Source organism: Neodiprion fabricii, chromosome 2 (assembly GCF_021155785.1).
Source record: "Neodiprion fabricii isolate iyNeoFabr1 chromosome 2, iyNeoFabr1.1, whole genome shotgun sequence".
In the NCBI taxonomy this organism is placed as follows: domain Eukaryota; kingdom Metazoa; phylum Arthropoda; class Insecta; order Hymenoptera; family Diprionidae; genus Neodiprion; species Neodiprion fabricii.
In genome coordinates this window covers 26,142,354-26,167,688 of record NC_060240.1, presented here as the reverse complement: position 1 = coordinate 26,167,688, position 25,335 = coordinate 26,142,354, and the positions used below count along the sequence as shown (strand labels likewise).

Here is a 25,335-nt window from a genome sequence, read left to right as displayed (position 1 = left end):
GTGAAGCCAATACCAGAATTTTTTGGGGAGTCATCGTATCCCAGTCTCCCCTACAACTGTGTTATGTGTTATGTGTTAAAACACTGACAACGAGTAAGCGAGCGCACGAGCAGAAAAATCAGTTACACTAGGCATCCGACCTTAACGAGCGAGTGTTTTAAAACTTGTTATTTTTAATTCGCGCACCATTCTATTATCGATGTACCAAAATAACCCAAAAGGCAGTGATCTAGTGTTAATTCTCGAGCTCAAAGGTGAAACCTCACGATTTTTTTCTTCTGAACGAATATGAATGTGATTTAACGTATTTTATGAGTTTCTTAGTTCATCGATGATGAAAATATATGTCAATTCGAAGTAATTTTAGTTTTTACGTTTCAGACAAAAATTACGCACTCCATCTTTCCGGCCAATTCGAGATTCCAGCGACGAGGTGCTTCAATGACCAACTAATGATTTCGCCATTTTGCGACAATTGATGGTAAATAAATTTTTCTTGCACTGTCCAAATGTGAGTTGAACTACACTCGAAATTTTAAAAAGCTTCGTTAGTTATCTCCCTATAAAAAAAATAGCCGACAATCAACGTTTCGCTTGGAACTTATCGTATTTGATTGATTAAAAAAAAAAATATATGTACTTTTACCGATTTTTCATATGGCAGCATTTGAAGAATCCGGTTTCCTCTTTGAACGGACATGAAAGATAGTTTTTCTCCATTATCTGATTTCATTATTGACCTTTTTTCGGTGTTACTTGAAATTTAGCTATATAATTATTGATTGCTTTCAGCTTTCAACCATTTGTATGCTATAATAGTACAAAATTAATAATTATAATCAACTATTTTCGTGTCAACCAATAAGAAAAAGCTATGTTACTATTTGTGCACGGTGAGCATAACATTTTTACGATATTTAATGGCAATTGTAATTATATTTCATCTTGAAATTTTTCAAACTTGTCATGTTTACAGTAAATTATTTCAATCCATTTTTCGCGGAAGCCCACATTTCGTAGCTATCAATGCGCTAGAGAAATTTCTATAATTTCTTATAATTTTCTCATAATCTTCTTAGTCAAACCTGTGTATGAAAAAAATATATTGATCCTCAGACAATATTTTCCACGTGTTGTAATACTGAAATTATTTATTAGTATTCGAGGTATGACCCGAGGTGGTTGGAGGTGGTCGGAAGTGTTTAAGGGAGGTTGCGGGGGATCGAGGTGGATGAGGAGAAGGACGGAAAGGAGGAGGAGTAGATAGATGAGGAGAAAAAAGTGGACGAGGAGGACGAGGATAACGAGGATTTCTGCACTGTGAGTATAACATTTTTATAATATTTCATGGTTATTGTAATTATATTTCATCTGAAATTTTTTACACTTGTCATGTTTACAATGAATTATTTAAACTCATCTCCCGCGCAAGTCCAAATTCTGTATCTATCAATGCGCTAATAAAATTTCTACAATGTTTTATAATTTTTCCATAATTTTCGTACAATGTGTCTATGCAAAAATTACATTAATGCTTACACAATATTTTTAATGTGTTCTAATACTGAAAACATTTATCAGTGATCGAGGTATAACCCGAGGTGGTTAGCCGTGGTCGTTAGAGGTGGTTGGCAGCGGTTGGAGGTGATCGGAGGTGGACGAGGAGGAGGACGAGAAAGACGAGGATTTGTGCTCGGTGAGTAAAACATTTTTATAATATTTGATGGCAATTGTAATTATATTTTATCAAAAATATTTCAAACTAGTCATGTTTACATTAAATTATTTCAATTCATTTTTCGCGCAAGCACATATTCAGTAGCTATGAATAAGCTCATATAATTTAATATATTATTAATTACTTAATTAATATTCTTATAATATTTGATGGCAATTGTAATTATGTTGTATCTGAAATTTTTCAAACTTATCATGCTTACATTAAATTATTTCAATTCATTTTTCGCGCGAGCACATATTCAGTAGCTATGAATAAGCTCATATAATTTATTATATTATTAATTAATTAATTAATATTCTTATAATATTTAATGACAATTGTCATTATATTTTATTTAAAATTTTTCAAACTTGTCACGTTTACAACAAATTATTTCAATTCGTTTCTCGCGCAAGCACATGTTCAGTAGCTTCAAATGCGCTAATAAAATTGATCATATTATTAATTAATTAATTAATTACATTAATCCTTGAACAGTGTTTTTGATGTGTTCTTATACTAAAAATATTCATTACTGTCAAGGTATAACCCGAGGCAGTTCGCGGTGGTTGCGGGTGATCGAGGTGGGCGAGGAGGAGGACGAGGATGACGAGGACTTGTACACTGTGAGTATAACATTTTTATTATATTCATTAGAGTAAGAGTAGGATCAGGAGTAGGAGTAGTGGGAGTTGAAGTAGAAGTGGTAGAAGTCGGAGTAGGAATAGGAGTAGTCGTAGTAGTAGGAGTTGGAGTAGAAGTAGAAGTAGAAGTAGATGTATGCGGGGAGGGGCGGGGAGGGGATATTATCATATCAAGTTATCAGTAATAAGCAATTGCGGGTAAAATATTAGCTTACTTTTGTAAGTATTTATGAATATAGCCTCTACGAATATTCATTGTTGGTATATAAGGTCTGGAAACGTACCTACTTTCTGTAAGAGATGTTGACGATTTTCAACACAATTATGTTTCAGTTCTGTGCCCCACCTATAGTGATCCGCTAGTACATATCCTCCGACGTGACATCGCTCCGCTACGTACGAAGAAGAAAAGATTTATTAAGATGCAGATTGCTCCTCTCTTCTTGCCATTGTGCTTTCAGCCATTGTTGTGCTGTGTGTTTAAAATTTAGGACAGTATATAATATAGAATAACAGGTACAGCTACGAATACAGCACTACAATAAATCTTATAGAAATGAGCTTTCATTGAGATTTCTCTGTATTTATAACTCGACGCGAGAAGGCAAAAATCAATGTAATGCCATCTGTAAGGTAATTGGACTCGTATTTGCACTACGAGAACTCGTTGGGCATTTTGCGGTGAAATTTGAAAAATTGTTGTACAAGAAATTAAATAACTATAAAAATGGATAAAAAATATTATCTCTAATAGTGAATGTAGCTAATACAGCTTTAACCGTATATTGATTATGTTAATGATCTATTGTGACAAGATCGGAATTAGATAAGCTCTCTAAATACTCTTTTCTAGTCTATTAATTTATATCATGTATATGTAAATGTATATTTCTTCAGTTTGTACAATCACTGCACTAGGATTACCCTTGCCATGTTTTATGGTGCGCTTGTGTAATTTGTATATTATTAACCTTACGTTTTACTCCATTTGCGACAAGTTGTTAGTGTTTATAACTTCTTGGCAATTATTTATGTACATGTATGTGTATATATGTATACGTATACTTATGCATGTGTATATAAATGTATACACATATTTAAAACTAGACTTTTACAATAAACACAGAGGTCTTAGTATATTCACATACGGATTTCTGTGTATAGGTGTACTTGAACTAAAATATCCTTACCTCTAATACGGATTTCTTCGTAATTCGCATTTGTTTTTGTAACCCAATGTCCTACGTATAATGGCAAAAATCGAGATCCAACTTAACTGAGTCTCAAACCCCAGTTGACATAAAAGCAGCTGTTTGATAGAAATTATAGTTTGTAGTTTACACAGCCCATTGCATGATATTTCATTATAAATACATATGTTTCAATGTATTTAGGAATAATTTATCAAATATACAGAGGTCATGTGCAAATAATAAATGAATTCGACCGCAGTTTGATGTATTCATTGGAGCTTTAACAATAAATTCAAGCTTTGTTACTTCTTTTATTTTATTATGGATAATCAAAAACATTTCCGACTATTCGTGCTGTGGAAGCATGGGGATTGAACCAAATGTAGCAAAAGATTAGAAACAGTGTATGTAGAGTACGGGTATTTTTCTAATAATGCAAACACATGCCGCTAGCTTAGTTTTGACATATCTAGAATACCACGCCTTGCGAATTAGCTTTCCAGACAGAGATGAATGATGAATTTTAAGGACTGCATTATCGTTGTTGAATACTCTATGATTTATGGGAAAAGAAAATCTGTAACGATAAAATTGATGCACCGGATCGTCGTCGACTTTAACTTTTGAAATGTCCTACCATTTCCGAACAGCTCCAACCATCCTATCTACCTATATTACTAGATTAGCTATGATATGAAAAGAGAAGTATTTTTCATTTCGAAATGGGATTTTATTCGACGCGCGCTCGATGTATTCCATAACATTAGTATTCATAATTATTCCAACAACTTTTCATTTGCTCTCTCGATCTTGAATTTTCATAGGCATAGAATCGAAACGCTGTTTTAGCTGGTCGCAAGTGAAGCATCTGCGTTGGGTGGAGGAGCAGAATTGTTTTTCGAAAAGTATTCGGATGGAAAAAAATTCAGAGTAACTGTAATACATCACGGATGCGCTAATTTTGAACGAGATGAAATGGATGCTTCGTATATGATACAGTATTTAACGCTGCGTAGTGGTTTAAAGACCTAGGAAGGTGATAGGGAGAGAAAGAACGACGCTTCTTAACACTTCGAGTGTATTTTAACACACATTTGAAAGATACGAGCAAAATTTTTCATCACCCAACTGTCGCAGAACGGCAGCGTTATTAGCCGACCCGTTCACTGAAGAATATATCTGCAGTCAACGGCTGACCATCGAAGGGACTAATCGCTTGAGTCTGGAATCGACAGGAGAGATAAAGTGTGTATTTCTTGCATGAAACGTGAAAACTAAAATCATTATACATCATATCATATTATCATACATCATACATCATACATCGTACATTATACATCATACATCATCATACGTAGTATTACAGTTCGAAACCAAAGTTTGAATTTTCGGATGTTCGGAAAGTGACGTCACCAATCTAAAATCGGCTAGCCGAGTTCCTCAGTCGGGTAACAACCGCGCAGTAGAGCGGACGGATGAGAGTCGCGCTCCGCAAACTTCGAGTACCGGGTTCTCAACCTCACGGATCCCGCGCTTCGAGTCCGCTACGCGGTGAAGCTCGACTTCCAAGACAAGCGCTCCGTGGTTCCTGGTTCATGTTTGCAATAAATTATTTCAATTCGTTTTTCGCGCAAGCCGAAATTCAGTAGCTGTCAGTCCGCTAATAAAATTTCGCCACTTCCAGGACAAGCGCTCCGTGGTTCCTGGTTCATGTTTACAATGAATTATTTCAATTCGTTTTTCGCGCAAGCCGAAATTCAGTAGCTGTCAGTCCGCTAATAAAATTTCTCGACTTCCAGGACAAGCGCTCCGTGGTTCCTGGTTCATGTTTACAATGAATTATTTCAATTCGTTTTTCGCGCAAGCCGAAATTCAGTAGCTGTCAGTCCGCTAATAAAATTTCTCGACTTCCAGGACAAGCGCTCCGTGGTTCCTGGTTCATGTTTACAATAAATTATTTCAATTCGTTTTTCGCGCAAGCCGAAATTCAGTAGCTGTCAGTCCGCTAATAAAATTTCTCGACTTCCAGGACAAGCGCTCCGTGGTTCCTGGTTCATGTTTACAATGAATTATTTCAATTCGTTTTTCGCGCAAGCCGAAATTCAGTAGCTGTCAGTCCGCTAATAAAATTTCTCGACTTCCAGGACAAGCGCTCCGTGGTTCCTGGTTCATGTTTACAATGAATTATTTCAATTCGTTTTTCGCGCAAGCCGAAATTCAGTAGCTGTCAGTCCGCTAATAAAATTTCTCGACTTCCAGGACAAGCGCTCCGTGGTTCCTGGTTTATGTTTACAATAAATTATTTCAATTCGTTTTTTGCGCAAGCCGAAATTCAGTAGCTGTCAGTCCGCTAATAAAATTTCTCGACTTCCAGAATAAGCGCTCCGTGGTTCCTGGTTCATGTTTGCAATAAATTATTTCAATTCGTTTTTCGCGCAAGCCGAAATTCAGTAGCTGTCAGTCCGCTAATAAAATTTCTCGACTTCCAGGACAAGCGCTCCGTGGTTCCTGGTTCATGTTTACAATGAATTATTTCAATTCGTTTTTCGCGCAAGCCGAAATTCAGTAGCTGTCAGTCCGCTAATAAAATTTCTCGACTTCCAGGACAAGCGCTCCGTGGTTCCTGGTTCATGTTTACAATGAATTATTTCAATTCGTTTTTCGCGCAAGCCGAAATTCAGTAGCTGTCAGTCCGCTAATAAAATTTCTCGACTTCCAGGACAAGCGCTCCGTGGTTCCTGGTTCATGTTTACAATGAATTATTTCAATTCGTTTTTCGCGCAAGCCGAAATTCAGTAGCTGTCAGTCCGCTAATAAAATTTCTCGACTTCCAGGACAAGCGCTCCGTGGTTCCTGGTTCATGTTTACAATGAATTATTTCAATTCGTTTTTCGCGCAAGCCGAAATTCAGTAGCTGTCAGTCCGCTAATAAAATTTCTCGACTTCCAGGACAAGCGCTCCGTGGTTCCTGGTTTATGTTTACAATAAATTATTTCAATTCGTTTTTCGCGCAAGCCGAAATTCAGTAGCTGTCAGTCCGCTAATAAAATTTCTCGACTTCCAGAATAAGCGCTCCGTGGTTCCTGGTTCATGTTTGCAATAAATTATTTCAATTCGTTTTTCGCGCAAGCCGAAATTCAGTAGCTGTCAGTCCGCTAATAAAATTTCTCGACTTCCAGGACAAGCGCTCCGTGGTTCCTGGTTCATGTTTGCAATAAATTATTTCAATTCGTTTTTCGCGCAAGCCGAAATTCAGTAGCTGTCAGTCCGCTAATAAAATTTCTCGACTTCCAGGACAAGCGCTCCGTGGTTCCTGGTTTATGTTTACAATAAATTATTTCAATTCGTTTTTCGCGCAAGCCGAAATTCAGTAGCTGTCAGTCCGCTAATAAAATTTCTCGACTTCCAGAATAAGCGCTCCGTGGTTCCTGGTTCATGTTTGCAATAAATTATTTCAATTCGTTTTTCGCGCAAGCCGAAATTCAGTAGCTGTCAGTCCGCTAATAAAATTTCTCGACTTCCAGGACAAGCGCTCCGTGGTTCCTGGTTCATGTTTGCAATAAATTATTTCAATTCGTTTTTCGCGCAAGCCGAAATTCAGTAGCTGTCAGTCCGCTAATAAAATTTCTCGACTTCCAGGACAAGCGCTCCGTGGTTCCTGGTTCATGTTTACAATAAATTATTTCAATTCGTTTTTCGCGCAAGCCGAAATTCAGTAGCTGTCAGTCCGCTAATAAAATTTCTCGACTTTCAGGATAAGCGCTCCGTGGTTCCTGGTTCATGTTTGCAATAAATTATTTCAATTCGTTTTTCGCGCAAGCCGAAATTCAGTAGCTGTCAGTCCGCTAATAAAATTTCTCGACTTCCAGGACAAGCGCTCCGTGGTTCCTGGTTCATGTTTGCAATAAATTATTTCAATTCGTTTTTCGCGCAAGCCGAAATTCAGTAGCTGTCAGTCCGCTAATAAAATTTCTCGACTTCCAGGACAAGCGCTCCGTGGTTCCTGGTTCATGTTTACAATAAATTATTTCAATTCGTTTTTCGCGCAAGCCGAAATTCAGTAGCTGTCAGTCCGCTAATAAAATTTCTCGACTTTCAGGATAAGCGCTCCGTGGTTCCTGGTTCATGTTTGCAATAAATTATTTCAATTCGTTTTTCGCGCAAGCCGAAATTCAGTAGCTGTCAGTCCGCTAATAAAATTTCTCGACTTTCAGGATAAGCGCTCCGTGGTTCCTGGTTCATGTTTGCAATAAATTATTTCAATTCGTTTTTCGCGCAAGCCGAAATTCAGTAGCTGTCAGTCCGCTAATAAAATTTCTCGACTTCCAGGATGAGCGCTCCGTGGTTCCTGGTTCATGTTTACAATAAATTATTTCAATTCGTTTTTCGCGCAAGCCGAAATTCAGTAGCTGTCAGTCCGCTAATAAAATTTCTCGACTTTCAGGATAAGCGCTCCGTGGTTCCTGGTTCATGTTTGCAATAAATTATTTCAATTCGTTTTTCGCGCAAGCCGAAATTCAGTAGCTGTCAGTCCGCTAATAAAATTTCTCGACTTTCAGGATAAGCGCTCCGTGGTTCCTGGTTCATGTTTGCAATAAATTATTTCAATTCGTTTTTCGCGCAAGCCGAAATTCAGTAGCTGTCAGTCCGCTAATAAAATTTCTCGACTTCCAGGATGAGCGCTCCGTGGTTCCTGGTTCATGTTTACAATAAATTATTTCAATTCGTTTTTCGCGCAAGCCGAAATTCAGTAGCTGTCAGTCCGCTAATAAAATTTCTATAACTTTATAATTTTCTCATAATCTTTTTGGTAGAATATGTCGACAAAAAAATTATATTAAACCTTACACATTATTTTTGATTTGTTCTCATGCTGAAAATATTTATTAGTATTCGAGGTATAACTCGAGGTGGTTGGCGGTGGTTGCGGGTAATCTCGGTGATTCAGGAGGAGGAGGACGAGGATTTGTGCTGGGTGAGTAAAACACTTTTATAACATTTGATGGCAATTTTAATTATATTTCATCTGAAATATTACAAACTTGTCGCGTTTACAATAAATTATTTCAATTCATCTTTCGTGCAAGCACATATTCAGTAACTATGAATAATCTTGTACAATTTATTATATTATTGCTTAATTAATTAATATTCTTATAATATTTAATGGCATTTGTAATTATATTTCATCTGAAATATTACAAACTTGTCATGTTTACAATAAATTATTTCAATTCATCTTTCGTGCAAGCACATATTAAGTAGCTATGAGTAATCTTGTACAATTTATTACATTATTGCTTAATTAATTAATATTCTTATAATATTTAATGGCATTTGTAATTATATTTCATCTGAAATATTACAAACTTGTCACGTTTACAATAAATTATTTCAATTCATCTTTCGTGCAAGCACATATTAAGTAGCTATGAGTAATCTTGTACAATTTATTATATTATTCATTAATTAATTAGTATTCTTATGATATTTAATGGCAATTGTAATTATATTTCATCTGAAATATTACAAACTTGTCACGTTTACAATAAATTATTTCAATTCATTTTTCGTGCAAGCACATATTAAGTAGCTATGAATAATCTTGTACAATTCATTATATTATTATTCAATTGATTGATTACAATAATCCTTACATAATATTTTTGATGTGTTCCTACACTAAAAATATTTATTACTATTCCAGGTATTACCCGAGGTGGTCGGAGGTGGACGAGGAGGAGGACGAGCTGGACGAGGAGGAGGACCAGGTGGACGAGGAGGAGGACGAGGTGGCCGAGGAGGAGGCGGGGTGGGTCGTGGGAGAGGACCTCTCCTCTCCTCAGAGGAAGGGTGGGGGTGGGGCGGGCGGGGAGGGGGAAGGGACGGGACGGGACGGGAAGGGAAGGGAAGGGAAGGGAAGGGACGGGAAGGGAAGGGGTGGGGAAGGGCGGGTGGCGGGGAGGGGCCGGGAGGGGGAGAGAGGGAGGAAGGGAGGGAGGGAGGGTGGGAGGGCGGGAGGGAGGGAGGAAGGGTGGGCGGGCGGGAGGGCGGGCGGGAGGGGAGGGGGGCGTGGGGAGGGGGGGGGGGGTGTACTGCTCGTCAACTCTAACGGGCTCACATTAATATCCGTCCTCCACTCTCTCTCTCTCCCTCCCTCCCGCCCGCCCGCCCTCCCACCCTTCCTCCCTCCCTCCCGCCCTCCCACCCTCCCTCCCTCCCTTCCTCCCTCTCTCCCCCTCCCGGCCCATCCCCGCCACCCGCCCTTCCCCACCCCTTCCCTTCCCGTCCCTTCCCTTCCCTTCCCTTCCCTTCCCGTCCCGTCCCGTCCCTTCCCCCTCCCCGCCCGCCCCACCCCCACCCCTCCTCTGAGGAGAGGAGAGGTCCTCTCCCACGACCCACCCCGCCTCCTCCTCGGCCACCTCGTCCTCCTCCTCGTCCACCTGGTCCTCCTCCTCGTCCAGCTCGTCCTCCTCCTCGTCCACCTCCGACCACCTCGGGTAATACCTGGAATAGTAATAAATATTTTTAGTGTAGGAACACATCAAAAATATTATGTAAGGATTATTGTAATCAATCAATTGAATAATAATATAATGAATTGTACAAGATTATTCATAGCTACTTAATATGTGCTTGCACGAAAAATGAATTGAAATAATTTATTGTAAACGTGACAAGTTTGTAATATTTCAGATGAAATATAATTACAATTGCCATTAAATATCATAAGAATACTAATTAATTAATGAATAATATAATAAATTGTACAAGATTACTCATAGCTACTTAATATGTGCTTGCACGAAAGATGAATTGAAATAATTTATTGTAAACGTGACAAGTTTGTAATATTTCAGATGAAATATAATTACAAATGCCATTAAATATTATAAGAATATTAATTAATTAAGCAATAATGTAATAAATTGTACAAGATTACTCATAGCTACTTAATATGTGCTTGCACGAAAGATGAATTGAAATAATTTATTGTAAACATGACAAGTTTGTAATATTTCAGATGAAATATAATTACAAATGCCATTAAATATTATAAGAATATTAATTAATTAAGCAATAATATAATAAATTGTACAAGATTATTCATAGTTACTGAATATGTGCTTGCACGAAAGATGAATTGAAATAATTTATTGTAAACGCGACAAGTTTGTAATATTTCAGATGAAATATAATTAAAATTGCCATCAAATGTTATAAAAGTGTTTTACTCACCCAGCACAAATCCTCGTCCTCCTCCTCCTGAATCACCGAGATTACCCGCAACCACCGCCAACCACCTCGAGTTATACCTCGAATACTAATAAATATTTTCAGCATGAGAACAAATCAAAAATAATGTGTAAGGTTTAATATAATTTTTTTGTCGACATATTCTACCAAAAAGATTATGAGAAAATTATAAAGTTATAGAAATTTTATTAGCGGACTGACAGCTACTGAATTTCGGCTTGCGCGAAAAACGAATTGAAATAATTTATTGCAAACATGAACCAGGAACCACGGAGCGCTTGTCCTGGAAGTCGAGAAATTTTATTAGCGGACTGACAGCTACTGAATTTCGGCTTGCGCGAAAAACGAATTGAAATAATTTATTGCAAACATGAACCAGGAACCACGGAGCGCTTATTCTGGAAGTCGAGAAATTTTATTAGCGGACTGACAGCTACTGAATTTCGGCTTGCGCGAAAAACGAATTGAAATAATTTATTGCAAACATGAACCAGGAACCACGGAGCGCTTATCCTGAAAGTCGAGAAATTTTATTAGCGGACTGACAGCTACTGAATTTCGGCTTGCGCGAAAAACGAATTGAAATAATTTATTGTAAACATGAACCAGGAACCACGGAGCGCTTGTCCTGGAAGTCGAGAAATTTTATTAGCGGACTGACAGCTACTGAATTTCGGCTTGCGCGAAAAACGAATTGAAATAATTTATTGCAAACATGAACCAGGAACCACGGAGCGCTTGTCCTGGAAGTCGAGAAATTTTATTAGCGGACTGACAGCTACTGAATTTCGGCTTGCGCGAAAAACGAATTGAAATAATTCATTGTAAACATGAACCAGGAACCACGGAGCGCTTGTCCTGGAAGTCGAGAAATTTTATTAGCGGACTGACAGCTACTGAATTTCGGCTTGCGCGAAAAACGAATTGAAATAATTCATTGTAAACATGAACCAGGAACCACGGAGCGCTTGTCCTGGAAGTCGAGAAATTTTATTAGCGGACTGACAGCTACTGAATTTCGGCTTGCGCGAAAAACGAATTGAAATAATTTATTGCAAACATGAACCAGGAACCACGGAGCGCTTATTCTGGAAGTCGAGAAATTTTATTAGCGGACTGACAGCTACTGAATTTCGGCTTGCGCGAAAAACGAATTGAAATAATTCATTGTAAACATGAACCAGGAACCACGGAGCGCTTGTCCTGGAAGTCGAGAAATTTTATTAGCGGACTGACAGCTACTGAATTTCGGCTTGCGCGAAAAACGAATTGAAATAATTCATTGTAAACATGAACCAGGAACCACGGAGCGCTTGTCCTGGAAGTCGAGAAATTTTATTAGCGGACTGACAGCTACTGAATTTCGGCTTGCGCGAAAAACGAATTGAAATAATTCATTGTAAACATGAACCAGGAACCACGGAGCGCTTGTCCTGGAAGTCGAGAAATTTTATTAGCGGACTGACAGCTACTGAATTTCGGCTTGCGCGAAAAACGAATTGAAATAATTCATTGTAAACATGAACCAGGAACCACGGAGCGCTTGTCCTGGAAGTGGCGAAATTTTATTAGCGGACTGACAGCTACTGAATTTCGGCTTGCGCGAAAAACGAATTGAAATAATTTATTGCAAACATGAACCAGGAACCACGGAGCGCTTGTCTTGGAAGTCGAGCTTCACCGCGTAGCGGACTCGAAGCGCGGGATCCGTGAGGTTGAGAACCCGGTACTCGAAGTTTGCGGAGCGCGACTCTCATCCGTCCGCTCTACTGCGCGGTTGTTACCCGACTGAGGAACTCGGCTAGCCGATTTTAGATTGGTGACGTCACTTTCCGAACATCCGAAAATTCAAACTTTGGTTTCGAACTGTAATACTACGTATGATGATGTATGATGTATAATGTACGATGTATGATGTATGATGTATGATAATATGATATGATGTATAATGATTTTAGTTTTCACGTTTCATGCAAGAAATACACACTTTATCTCTCCTGTCGATTCCAGACTCAAGCGATTAGTCCCTTCGATGGTCAGCCGTTGACTGCAGATATATTCTTCAGTGAACGGGTCGGCTAATAACGCTGCCGTTCTGCGACAGTTGGGTGATGAAAAATTTTGCTCGTATCTTTCAAATGTGTGTTAAAATACACTCGAAGTGTTAAGAAGCGTCGTTCTTTCTCTCCCTATCACCTTCCTAGGTCTTTAAACCACTACGCAGCGTTAAATACTGTATCATATACGAAGCATCCATTTCATCTCGTTCAAAATTAGCGCATCCGTGATGTATTACAGTTACTCTGAATTTTTTTCCATCCGAATACTTTTCGAAAAACAATTCTGCTCCTCCACCCAACGCAGATGCTTCACTTGCGACCAGCTAAAACAGCGTTTCGATTCTATGCCTATGAAAATTCAAGATCGAGAGAGCAAATGAAAAGTTGTTGGAATAATTATGAATACTAATGTTATGGAATACATCGAGCGCGCGTCGAATAAAATCCCATTTCGAAATGAAAAATACTTCTCTTTTCATATCATAGCTAATCTAGTAATATAGGTAGATAGGATGGTTGGAGCTGTTCGGAAATGGTAGGACATTTCAAAAGTTAAAGTCGACGACGATCCGGTGCATCAATTTTATCGTTACAGATTTTCTTTTCCCATAAATCATAGAGTATTCAACAACGATAATGCAGTCCTTAAAATTCATCATTCATCTCTGTCTGGAAAGCTAATTCGCAAGGCGTGGTATTCTAGATATGTCAAAACTAAGCTAGCGGCATGTGTTTGCATTATTAGAAAAATACCCGTACTCTACATACACTGTTTCTAATCTTTTGCTACATTTGGTTCAATCCCCATGCTTCCACAGCACGAATAGTCGGAAATGTTTTTGATTATCCATAATAAAATAAAAGAAGTAACAAAGCTTGAATTTATTGTTAAAGCTCCAATGAATACATCAAACTGCGGTCGAATTCATTTATTATTTGCACATGACCTCTGTATATTTGATAAATTATTCCTAAATACATTGAAACATATGTATTTATAATGAAATATCATGCAATGGGCTGTGTAAACTACAAACTATAATTTCTATCAAACAGCTGCTTTTATGTCAACTGGGGTTTGAGACTCAGTTAAGTTGGATCTCGATTTTTGCCATTATACGTAGGACATTGGGTTACAAAAACAAATGCGAATTACGAAGAAATCCGTATTAGAGGTAAGGATATTTTAGTTCAAGTACACCTATACACAGAAATCCGTATGTGAATATACTAAGACCTCTGTGTTTATTGTAAAAGTCTAGTTTTAAATATGTGTATACATTTATATACACATGCATAAGTATACGTATACATATATACACATACATGTACATAAATAATTGCCAAGAAGTTATAAACACTAACAACTTGTCGCAAATGGAGTAAAACGTAAGGTTAATAATATACAAATTACACAAGCGCACCATAAAACATGGCAAGGGTAATCCTAGTGCAGTGATTGTACAAACTGAAGAAATATACATTTACATATACATGATATAAATTAATAGACTAGAAAAGAGTATTTAGAGAGCTTATCTAATTCCGATCTTGTCACAATAGATCATTAACATAATCAATATACGGTTAAAGCTGTATTAGCTACATTCACTATTAGAGATAATATTTTTTATCCATTTTTATAGTTATTTAATTTCTTGTACAACAATTTTTCAAATTTCACCGCAAAATGCCCAACGAGTTCTCGTAGTGCAAATACGAGTCCAATTACCTTACAGATGGCATTACATTGATTTTTGCCTTCTCGCGTCGAGTTATAAATACAGAGAAATCTCAATGAAAGCTCATTTCTATAAGATTTATTGTAGTGCTGTATTCGTAGCTGTACCTGTTATTCTATATTATATACTGTCCTAAATTTTAAACACACAGCACAACAATGGCTGAAAGCACAATGGCAAGAAGAGAGGAGCAATCTGCATCTTAATAAATCTTTTCTTCTTCGTACGTAGCGGAGCGATGTCACGTCGGAGGATATGTACTAGCGGATCACTATAGGTGGGGCACAGAACTGAAACATAATTGTGTTGAAAATCGTCAACATCTCTTACAGAAAGTAGGTACGTTTCCAGACCTTATATACCAACAATGAATATTCGTAGAGGCTATATTCATAAATACTTACAAAAGTAAGCTAATATTTTACCCGCAATTGCTTATTACTGATAACTTGATATGATAATATCCCCTCCCCGCCCCTCCCCGCATACATCTACTTCTACTTCTACTTCTACTCCAACTCCTACTACTACGACTACTCCTATTCCTACTCCGACTTCTACCACTTCTACTTCAACTCCCACTACTCCTACTCCTGATCCTACTCTTACTCTAATGAATATAATAAAAATGTTATACTCACAGTGTACAAGTCCTCGTCATCCTCGTCCTCCTCCTCGCCCACCTCGATCACCCGCAACCACCGCGAACTGCCTCGGGTTATACCTTGACAGTAATGAATATTTTTAGTATAAGAACACATCAAAAACACTGTTCAAGGATTAATGTAATTAATTAATTAATTAATAATATGATCAATTTTATTAGCGCATTTGAAGCTACTGAACATGTGCTTGCGCGAGAAACGAATTGAAATAATTTGTTGTAAACGTGACAAGTTTGAAAAATTTTAAATAAAATATAATGACAATTGTCATTAAATATTATAAGAATATTAATTAATTAATTAATAATATAATAAATTATATGAGCTTATTCATAGCTACTGAATATGTGCTCGCGCGAAAAATGAATTGAAATAATTTAATGTAAGCATGATAAGTTTGAAAAATTTCAGATACAACATAATTACAATTGCCATCAAATATTATAAGAATATTAATTAAGTAATTAATAATATATTAAATTATATGAGCTTATTCATAGCTACTGAATATGTGCTTGCGCGAAAAATGAATTGAAATAATTTAATGTAAACATGACTAGTTTGAAATATTTTTGATAAAATATAATTACAATTGCCATCAAATATTATAAAAATGTTTTACTCACCGAGCACAAATCCTCGTCTTTCTCGTCCTCCTCCTCGTCCACCTCCGATCACCTCCAACCGCTGCCAACCACCTCTAACGACCACGGCTAACCACCTCGGGTTATACCTCGATCACTGATAAATGTTTTCAGTATTAGAACACATTAAAAATATTGTGTAAGCATTAATGTAATTTTTGCATAGACACATTGTACGAAAATTATGGAAAAATTATAAAACATTGTAGAAATTTTATTAGCGCATTGATAGATACAGAATTTGGACTTGCGCGGGAGATGAGTTTAAATAATTCATTGTAAACATGACAAGTGTAAAAAATTTCAGATGAAATATAATTACAATAACCATGAAATATTATAAAAATGTTATACTCACAGTGCAGAAATCCTCGTTATCCTCGTCCTCCTCGTCCACTTTTTTCTCCTCATCTATCTACTCCTCCTCCTTTCCGTCCTTCTCCTCATCCACCTCGATCCCCCGCAACCTCCCTTAAACACTTCCGACCACCTCCAACCACCTCGGGTCATACCTCGAATACTAATAAATAATTTCAGTATTACAACACGTGGAAAATATTGTCTGAGGATCAATATATTTTTTTCATACACAGGTTTGACTAAGAAGATTATGAGAAAATTATAAGAAATTATAGAAATTTCTCTAGCGCATTGATAGCTACGAAATGTGGGCTTCCGCGAAAAATGGATTGAAATAATTTACTGTAAACATGACAAGTTTGAAAAATTTCAAGATGAAATATAATTACAATTGCCATTAAATATCGTAAAAATGTTATGCTCACCGTGCACAAATAGTAACATAGCTTTTTCTTATTGGTTGACACGAAAATAGTTGATTATAATTATTAATTTTGTACTATTATAGCATACAAATGGTTGAAAGCTGAAAGCAATCAATAATTATATAGCTAAATTTCAAGTAACACCGAAAAAAGGTCAATAATGAAATCAGATAATGGAGAAAAACTATCTTTCATGTCCGTTCAAAGAGGAAACCGGATTCTTCAAATGCTGCCATATGAAAAATCGGTAAAAGTACATATATTTTTTTTTTTAATCAATCAAATACGATAAGTTCCAAGCGAAACGTTGATTGTCGGCTATTTTTTTTATAGGGAGATAACTAACGAAGCTTTTTAAAATTTCGAGTGTAGTTCAACTCACATTTGGACAGTGCAAGAAAAATTTATTTACCATCAATTGTCGCAAAATGGCGAAATCATTAGTTGGTCATTGAAGCACCTCGTCGCTGGAATCTCGAATTGGCCGGAAAGATGGAGTGCGTAATTTTTGTCTGAAACGTAAAAACTAAAATTACTTCGAATTGACATATATTTTCATCATCGATGAACTAAGAAACTCATAAAATACGTTAAATCACATTCATATTCGTTCAGAAGAAAAAAATCGTGAGGTTTCACCTTTGAGCTCGAGAATTAACACTAGATCACTGCCTTTTGGGTTATTTTGGTACATCGATAATAGAATGGTGCGCGAATTAAAAATAACAAGTTTTAAAACACTCGCTCGTTAAGGTCGGATGCCTAGTGTAACTGATTTTTCTGCTCGTGCGCTCGCTTACTCGTTGTCAGTGTTTTAACACATAACACATAACACAGTTGTAGGGGAGACTGGGATACGATGACTCCCCAAAAAATTCTGGTATTGGCTTCACAGTATACAGAATGAACACCGTCTTTGTGCATGTGACGTAAACCGAATCTGCTCGTAAGATTTTTTCTATATAATACTACAAATCACGTTTACAGATGCATGTGAGTATAACGTATTGTGATTTTATGATAATAAATTTCCACAAAAAATACCACAGAACAACCAGCTAAGTGCTAACAGATCTGATACACTAACCACAGCAATTTTAGCTCTAATTGAACGACGTTATTGTCATCTATTCCTATGTACCTATATAATGCCAAACACTCACCAATTGCAATTTGTTGGTCCTGGTCGCTCGGTTTTTTCCGATTCAAAGTGTTATCTGAAACATGCATTTTGGTTTGATGGTACAAAACATGACGTTTTCAATAATCAAACTTGTAAACTTGAAAATTAGTCCGGAAGGTCAAAAGTCACCAGGTCAAGAACCTGGACAGTCAGAACTACGTAGCGCTTGTCCTGGAAGTCGAGTTTCAACAGGTACTGGACCTGGAGCGCAGAAACTACGGAGCACTTGTCCTGAAAGTCGAGTTTCACCAGGTAGCGGACCTGGAGCATGGAAACTACCGCGCGCTTCTCCTGGAACTCGAGTAGCACCAGGCAGCGGACCTAGAGCACAGAAACTACCGAGCGCTACTCCTGGAACTCGAGTTGCGCCACGAAACGGACCCGGAGCGCAGAATCCAGGAGGTAAAGAACCCGGTACTCGAAATCTGCGAAGCGCGATTCTCGTACGTCCTCTCCACCGCGCGGTTGTTTCCAGACTGAGGAATTCGGCTAGCTGATCACTATAGACTGAAGACGTCAAGAGAAAAAAAATTTTGACTTTCTGAACATCCGAACATCCAAACTTTGGTTTCGAACTTCAATACTATGTATGATGTACGATGTATGACGTATGATGATAAGATATGATGTATAATGATTTTAGTTCTTACATTTCGGACAAGAAATACGCACTTTATCTTCCTTGCCGATTCCAGACTCAATCGGCTAGGCCCATCGATGGTCAGCTGTTGACTAAAGATATATTCTTTAGTCGACGGGTCAGCTAATAACGCTGCCGTTCTGCGACAGTTGTATGATAAAAACTTTTGCTCGGACCTTTCAAATGTGTGTTAAAATACACTCGAAGTATTAAGAAGCTTCGTTCTATCTCTCTCTATCAAAGAAAAAAAAATCGCCGACAATCACCTTTTTAGGTGTTTAAATCAGGACACTGCGTTAAATATTGTCTTATATACGGAGCATCTGTTTCATTTCGATCAAAATTAGCGCATCCGTGATGTATTACAGTTACTCTGAATATTTTTCTATACGAACACTTTTCGAAAAACATTTCTCTACCCAACGTAGATACTTCACTTGCGACTAGCTAAAACAGCGTTTCGATTCTATGACCACGAAAATTCATGATCGAGAGAGCAAATGAAAAGTTCTTGTAATAGTTATGAATATTAATGTTATGGAATACATAGATACGTAGCAGCTATGACAACGACAAGGGAAACAGAAAATACAAGTTCGTGCATTGATCACATTTTCGTTAAAAAAAGAACTCTAAACAACGCATCTGTTCTAAAAACGAATATCACAGATTACTATACAACTATACTACATATCGGAAAAACAAAAATGGGCCGGAAAAGGACAATACACGTGTATCAAATCAATTACAACAAAGTAACAGAAATAACACAAAATGAAAGATGGGAGGGTAGGTGCTGAACGGAAAGGACGTAGAGAAAGCTACCAAAAACTTGGTTAGCATTCTGCAGAAAGCGGTCGAAGAAGCTACGCCAAAGAAATAATAACAAGGAATGAAAATAAAATTATTAAACTGAAACCGTGGGTGACAAAAAGCCTCGTCCGATCAATTCGACACAGAAATAAGCTCGCCAAAAAAGTGATTAGTGAGCCGTTTAATGAAGCCGCGCAAACGGAATACAGAGAATACCGCAAAGCTCTTATGAAGGTAATAGACAAAAGAAAAAATGAATATTACAAGAAACAAATACAAGCGGCAGGAAATTATAAAAAGCGGATATGGAAAGTCATTAGAGAGAATAAGATTGAACAAAGAAAAAAAGAGGAAACAAACAAAATTAAGATTAAGACATGCAGGCTAACAAGAAATCGAAACAAATGAAGAAGGTTTAGCAAACGCCTTCAGAGAATACTATTGTTAAGGTTGAGGTGAGCGTGAATAATTTTCTTTTACGTTTTGTGAATACATGACTATTCGTAGATAGCTCAGATAGCTGTCGGATTGAAAAGGCGATTTGTCTGCTCGCTAGTCCGCGTCGATCTGCCGATCTGCGCACCACCGGTCTAAAAAGCGCCGGCTCGTCAGCGCCGCAGACGTAAGAACTTGACCTATTAATTGCCATTGAAATGAAATTTTTGTAAAAGAAAAGAAAAAAAAAACTTCATTCACACAAGCAGGTAGATGCTCAGGTATAGAGAACTGTCAATAATATCGAAATAGTGGAATACAACGTACATGTACAATGCAAGAATGATGTTCTGAATAAATCTAAATCTAAACGTGAATCTGATCTGTGAAAAGTACTGGAATAAGTTCTTTGGCGCGGTATATCAACGTAATTTTGCGAAAGGAATCGATTGGGCGCAGTCGTATTACGCGGCGATCAACGGATTAAGAGTTACAGCCGAAAAACGAGATTTCCTTCGTAACTTTTCTGCTGTTGGTCCTACGCTTTTTTCGCTGCGTTTTCTGAGTTCCTGGGGGTCCGATTAGTAAGAAGAGGGTCATTCAAATCGAATCTGAAGCAAAAAATTTTCGGCTCCGAGAATGAAAAAAAAGTAAGGCAAACCCCTCTGCATTTTTGGCGAAAATTTTCGCCACATTGAAAAGTGCTGGCATAAATTTTTTGGTGCACTATATCGACGTATTTTCGCGAGAGTCATCGAATGGGCTCAGTCCGAATACGTTTCGAACGACGAATCAAAAGTTCGTGAGAAAGAACATCAAAATCGTGTCGGTTAATATGTCTCAATTCGAGTACAAGTGTTGGGTGTCAGTGTATAGTACTTTAATAAGTTACTAATTAATATTGAAGTATAAAAAAACACAGAAAACGTAATGAAACAGAAGTGCAGCATACAATAGTTCAAGCGGAATGTAAACAATGTTATATAACATAGTTATTTGAGTAGTTTGTAAGCATTGTTCAAGTCTTGTTCCTTACATAGGCGAAATGTATCTCTGCAGGATACGATATGTGTGATATCATATCTTTACTATTCCATGTAACCTGTAACAATATCAATAGATAAATAAAATTTTTCGTATGCTCTCTGTAGTTTGTCAACTGGAAGTACGCCATTTTAATTTCCTCTCATGCAATCCTCCATCATTTCTTTATTGCTGGTCTTTTGGACACTAAGTTGTTTTTTTTTACGTTCCTCAGGGTCCAACTAATTCGAAAACTGAAAAATTTTGTTTGGTAACTTCTCCGTTGTTGGTCCTACGAAACCGTGTTTTCAAAGGGAGTTGGATAAAAAGTATTTTGGCCGCTTTCGCTTTGCTTGGACGATTAACTTCACACTTGTCAAAATCGTCTTTGTTCCATTCGCGCCGTAGATACACTACGTTATTTTTGATTTCCTTTGTGATTTTCTCAACACTATGTTTGCCGATTAGGACCTTATTTTATACCTTCTGGATTTTAATTACAATTTGACTGTCAGTTACTATTTTTACTTTATTAAGTAATATAGGTATGTATTCTATCCCTTGACTTACTGTTATGATACAGCTACAGTTATTTACTCATTCGAAATTTGTTATGTCAACATTGAAATGTTGAGTAAAGTTTCAATTTCAGTTTCAAAAACAATACTTGTTTAATATGTGCTTTCATAATAATTGAAGAGGTAGATACATTGGGAATATTTTCATTAAGTTTAACTAATATATTTTCGTTAACATTATTCGGACACGTATTTCGTCAATATATACAGAATTAATATCATGATCAAGATTTACGTTGCTCAAATAGTATTTTGTGAATTGAACATCTTACAAGACATTGTGCAGTTCTGTAAACGGAAGATTGGTTTAAAAAATAACTCTCCAGCATATTTATGTACTGTGTACAGCAGCGGCTAATGTATTCGAAAAAAGCATTACTATGAACGGAATGCAAAACTTAATAAGCTACTAGCTAATTAATTATTGTTATCTATTACCTATGATTGATATTGATCTGCATTTCAATCTATGTATTGTAGTAATAAATCCTTCTCGCACGCTACAGTTTAAAAGAAAAACATTTTGACGTAAAGAATAATCTTTTTTCTTCTAATAGATTAAAGTATGTGATATAATACAAAGTTATACAAGTTTTTCAAGCAGGCAAGTAAAATATTGCCATCAGGCCAACGCAAGTCTTAAAACGTATAAATTGAAGCACGTTATTATTATTAATTACATGACACAACTTCTTTCGGTACGTTATCCTAGTCGTATGCGGTATAAACAACTCTGTTTCAACTAATTTTCTTAAATTCCAGCGTAATAAATTTGAGAGAGGACTACATTTGTCATGTGGCTAAGCTGGTATTTTACACCAATACAATAAAGTAACCCAGCTGAATGTAATATGAAATTTTTAACGTTACATCTAGGGTGCATCATGTGTTGGTTTTTCGTTTACTTGTTACTCTCCTACTTACTTAATAGTCGTCGGAAAAAAGAAGGCATAAATAAAACGAAGCTATTTGAGTAATCAATAATAATCAATGATAAATGATTATTGGTGATCGTTTTGTAGCTGAGATTATAATCAGTCAAAAATAAGCCTGAGCTCATTTGAGGTGATATTGTCAAATAGAAAAAGGGAAAGAGATACATGGATTCAAACGTGCATGGTTTAAAATTGTATCGCAATGATTGAACGATCAAGTACTGGAGTCATGTTATGGCGCAAAAATAAATATAAGAACCTTCGATGTTAGCAAAAGAAAAAAAAAGAGTATATTTTAGTAAACGTTACATACAATACTATTTCGAGTCATAATCAAAAAAATATTGCTTGTCCTTGACAAAAGTATGTGAAAATCAAGGAAGAAAACTTATTTACACGCTCTTTATCTCACAACCTTGTTTTTTTATTTTTTAGACAACTGAGGATGTCGCCAGTTGAAATTACGTGCAGCTACCTAACAATATTTATATATGTCTTTTGGTGAAATGTAGTCGTAAATCTTGGTGAGCTGTTAGTAAATGAGTTACGCAAATTTCCGTTAACTTTTGGTGAAATGCTTGACTTTTGTCATTCTATAATTATTATATGATGCTCATGGAACGTCGATAGCGTTTCCTAGTTGTTGTTATGGCGATAGGAACGGAAAGAGGTGCTGTTGGAGTTGTAGGGATTGTGAAACTTTCAGCTTGTTGAGCTGAAGTGGGGGGCCTGAGCTACCAAATATAATTCTCAGTTTGTGGGGCTCGCATCACTCCAACACCTCCGCCTAGCCTTCGATAATTCATACAACCACACAACCGCCATTGATTTTGCTCTGGGTCATAAACTTCGATTGTTTTTAGATATGCTGTTCCATCAAATCCACCAACGGCATAAAGTTGACCGTTTACAACTGCCAAACCGACCTGTACGGAGCACACCGATAATTAAATAAAATAATTGTAAAACATAGATTATATAATAGAGATTAGTCAATTCTAGATACAAATTACGAAAAGTTTTGAAATCTGTCAGTGATCTATAAAGTTTGTGTTAGAGGAAATAAAAATATGCAAAGTGTTATGAAAATTTCAGTGCTGTTTAAATTCTCACCCCACTTCTCCTGGACGTCATGGCCACAATGGGACTCCAAGAGTTAGTGAGAGGGTGATATTTTTCGGCGCTAGATAGCTCCATGCAATCGTCTCTTCCACCGACTGCGTATATAAGATTATTGAACACTGCACAACCGAGGTGTTTGCGTCTTGTTGACATCGGTGAAACTTGCGACCATTTATTTTGTCTAGGATCGTATCTTTCTACCGTAGTTAGGGGCGATTGACCATCGGACCCGCCGATCGCGTACAAATATCCTCCTAACACAGCAACTGCAACTCCTAGTCTTCGGGTTGTCATAGGCGCGACTTTGGACCACTTGTTCTCCTTCGGGTCGTATCTGATCAGGGGAAATAGTGCTTTAATTAATTAAATTGCATAGTTTATTCTATAATAATTGGAGATTAGTGATTTTCTGAATGTAAGGTAGCAAAATACATAAAACGTCTTCAGTTTTTAAACTTGACACATTTAATTTCACGCAGTTCTTTTTTCTAAAAAAAAATAGAATAAGGGAAATTAATATAATCATCCTGAAAGCAAAAAGTTGTGTTTCCACTATATGTGTCACGTATGTCAAAGTCTAAAGAATCACCTCTGATAATTTTTAGATGGATGTCTGCGCGTGTGCGCGTGTGATCAATTTTTTGTGCAACATTATCTTAAGAACGAATGAACGGATTGGGATGATTTTCATCTCAATCAGCGAAACTTTTCTCAACTTAGGACTGATTAGATTTCGAATCTGACTGGTCTGGTAGTTTTCGAGTAACTTGAATAACAAAACAAATTATTTCATTAGATCATGTTTAGTCAGCTTCAAACGCATGCGTTAGCCAAATTAACCACGTATGTATGAACTGAAGAAAAGTTGGTTAATTTAGAGTATTTTGAAAAATTAAGTTGTCATCTTGATGTTTTATGTACAATGCCTAGCTACGAAACCATATTTTGTTCTTTTTTCTACTCCTCGTATTTAATTACCTTTCTACATGATTTAGACACTGCACGCCGTCTTGCCCACCAACGGCATATAGAAATCCATCTAAAACAGCAACACCCACACTAGTACGGCATGAAGTTGTTGGTGCGACATCACACGACCATTGATTAGTCTGGGGATCATATCGCTCGATGCTATTTAAGTAGCTTTGTCCGTCATGGCCTCCAACTGCGTACAGCAAGTCATTAAGTACTGCAACCCCAACACCGCATCTTCTTTTGCTCATGGGCGCTACCATTTTCCAGTCAGCTGTGTTGGGGTCGAATCTTTCAACACTGGCGATTGCATCCCCTGAACACCATCCTCCTACAGCGAACAAAACTTCTCCACGTCGTGTTGGCTTCCTTGGTCTCGTTCGTGGACCCTGCATTAAGGGACGTTCTTGTGGTAGCAACAGATAATTTTTCGCTTCGTCTACCAAATCCCGACATGCGTCGTCCGAACGAACAAGTAAATCCGATCCTACTGTTCCTACTAAGAACTTCGGACTCAGAAGTGGGAGTCGCACGTGTTGTAACACTAGTGCTAGATGTTGTCTCCGCTCTGTTACATTGTACTTTACCCAGTTCATTACTGCACTAAAAACTTGTTCCTCAGTTCGGACGTTCAATTCGTCTGATGATATGATATCCACTAGCTGACCTACAGGGAGCAACAGGAACTCTTCGCTCTCCATTACCTGTATTATTGATGATAGTCTTAGCAGATTTTATCCAAGGTAGTCATCAAATTAAGGATTTTAAGACTATGAATAATTTTTAAAATACTATGGAATTAAAAATATGTTATATCAAAACCTCTATTGTTAACAATAATTTGTCCCATACAATTCTTAGTACACTGACTTGCAATTAAAATAAAATATCATGCATTCGCAACCCAAGTACAATACCCTGTTT

General features: G+C 37.2%; 1 protein-coding gene and 2 long non-coding RNA genes across 6 annotated transcripts in view; 1 reads left to right on the top strand and 2 right to left on the bottom strand.

Annotated features, from left to right (window-relative positions):
* Positions 1–141: 141 nt before the first annotated feature.
* On the top strand, positions 142–2,722 carry LOC124175258. The gene is made up of 6 exons (XR_006869131.1): positions 142–254; positions 382–481; positions 1,159–1,320; positions 1,582–1,696; positions 2,264–2,346; positions 2,698–2,722. It is a non-coding gene; the product is annotated as an uncharacterized LOC124175258 (long non-coding RNA).
* A 12,159-nt stretch (positions 2,723–14,881) lies between these two features.
* Positions 14,882–18,009, bottom strand: LOC124175905. Its single transcript, XR_006869266.1, has 6 exons — positions 17,874–18,009; positions 17,123–17,222; positions 16,284–16,445; positions 15,908–16,022; positions 15,258–15,340; positions 14,882–14,906 (listed from the first exon to the last, which is right to left on the bottom strand). It is a non-coding gene; the product is annotated as an uncharacterized LOC124175905 (long non-coding RNA).
* Positions 18,010–21,529: 3,520 nt separating this feature from the next.
* The window catches only part of LOC124174869 (kelch-like protein diablo), a 135,795-nt gene continuing 131,989 nt past the window's right edge, over positions 21,530–25,335 (bottom strand). For all 4 annotated transcript variants that reach the window (XM_046554445.1, XM_046554444.1, XM_046554446.1 and 1 more), the window contains 3 exons: positions 24,418–25,115; positions 23,431–23,773; positions 21,530–23,243 (listed from right to left, as the gene is read on the bottom strand). In XM_046554445.1, the coding sequence (XP_046410401.1) occupies positions 23,052–23,243; positions 23,431–23,773; positions 24,418–25,115 (1,233 nt within the window). In that variant the 3' untranslated portion in view covers positions 21,530–23,051. The remainder of the gene's footprint in view (positions 23,244–23,430; positions 23,774–24,417; positions 25,116–25,335) is intronic.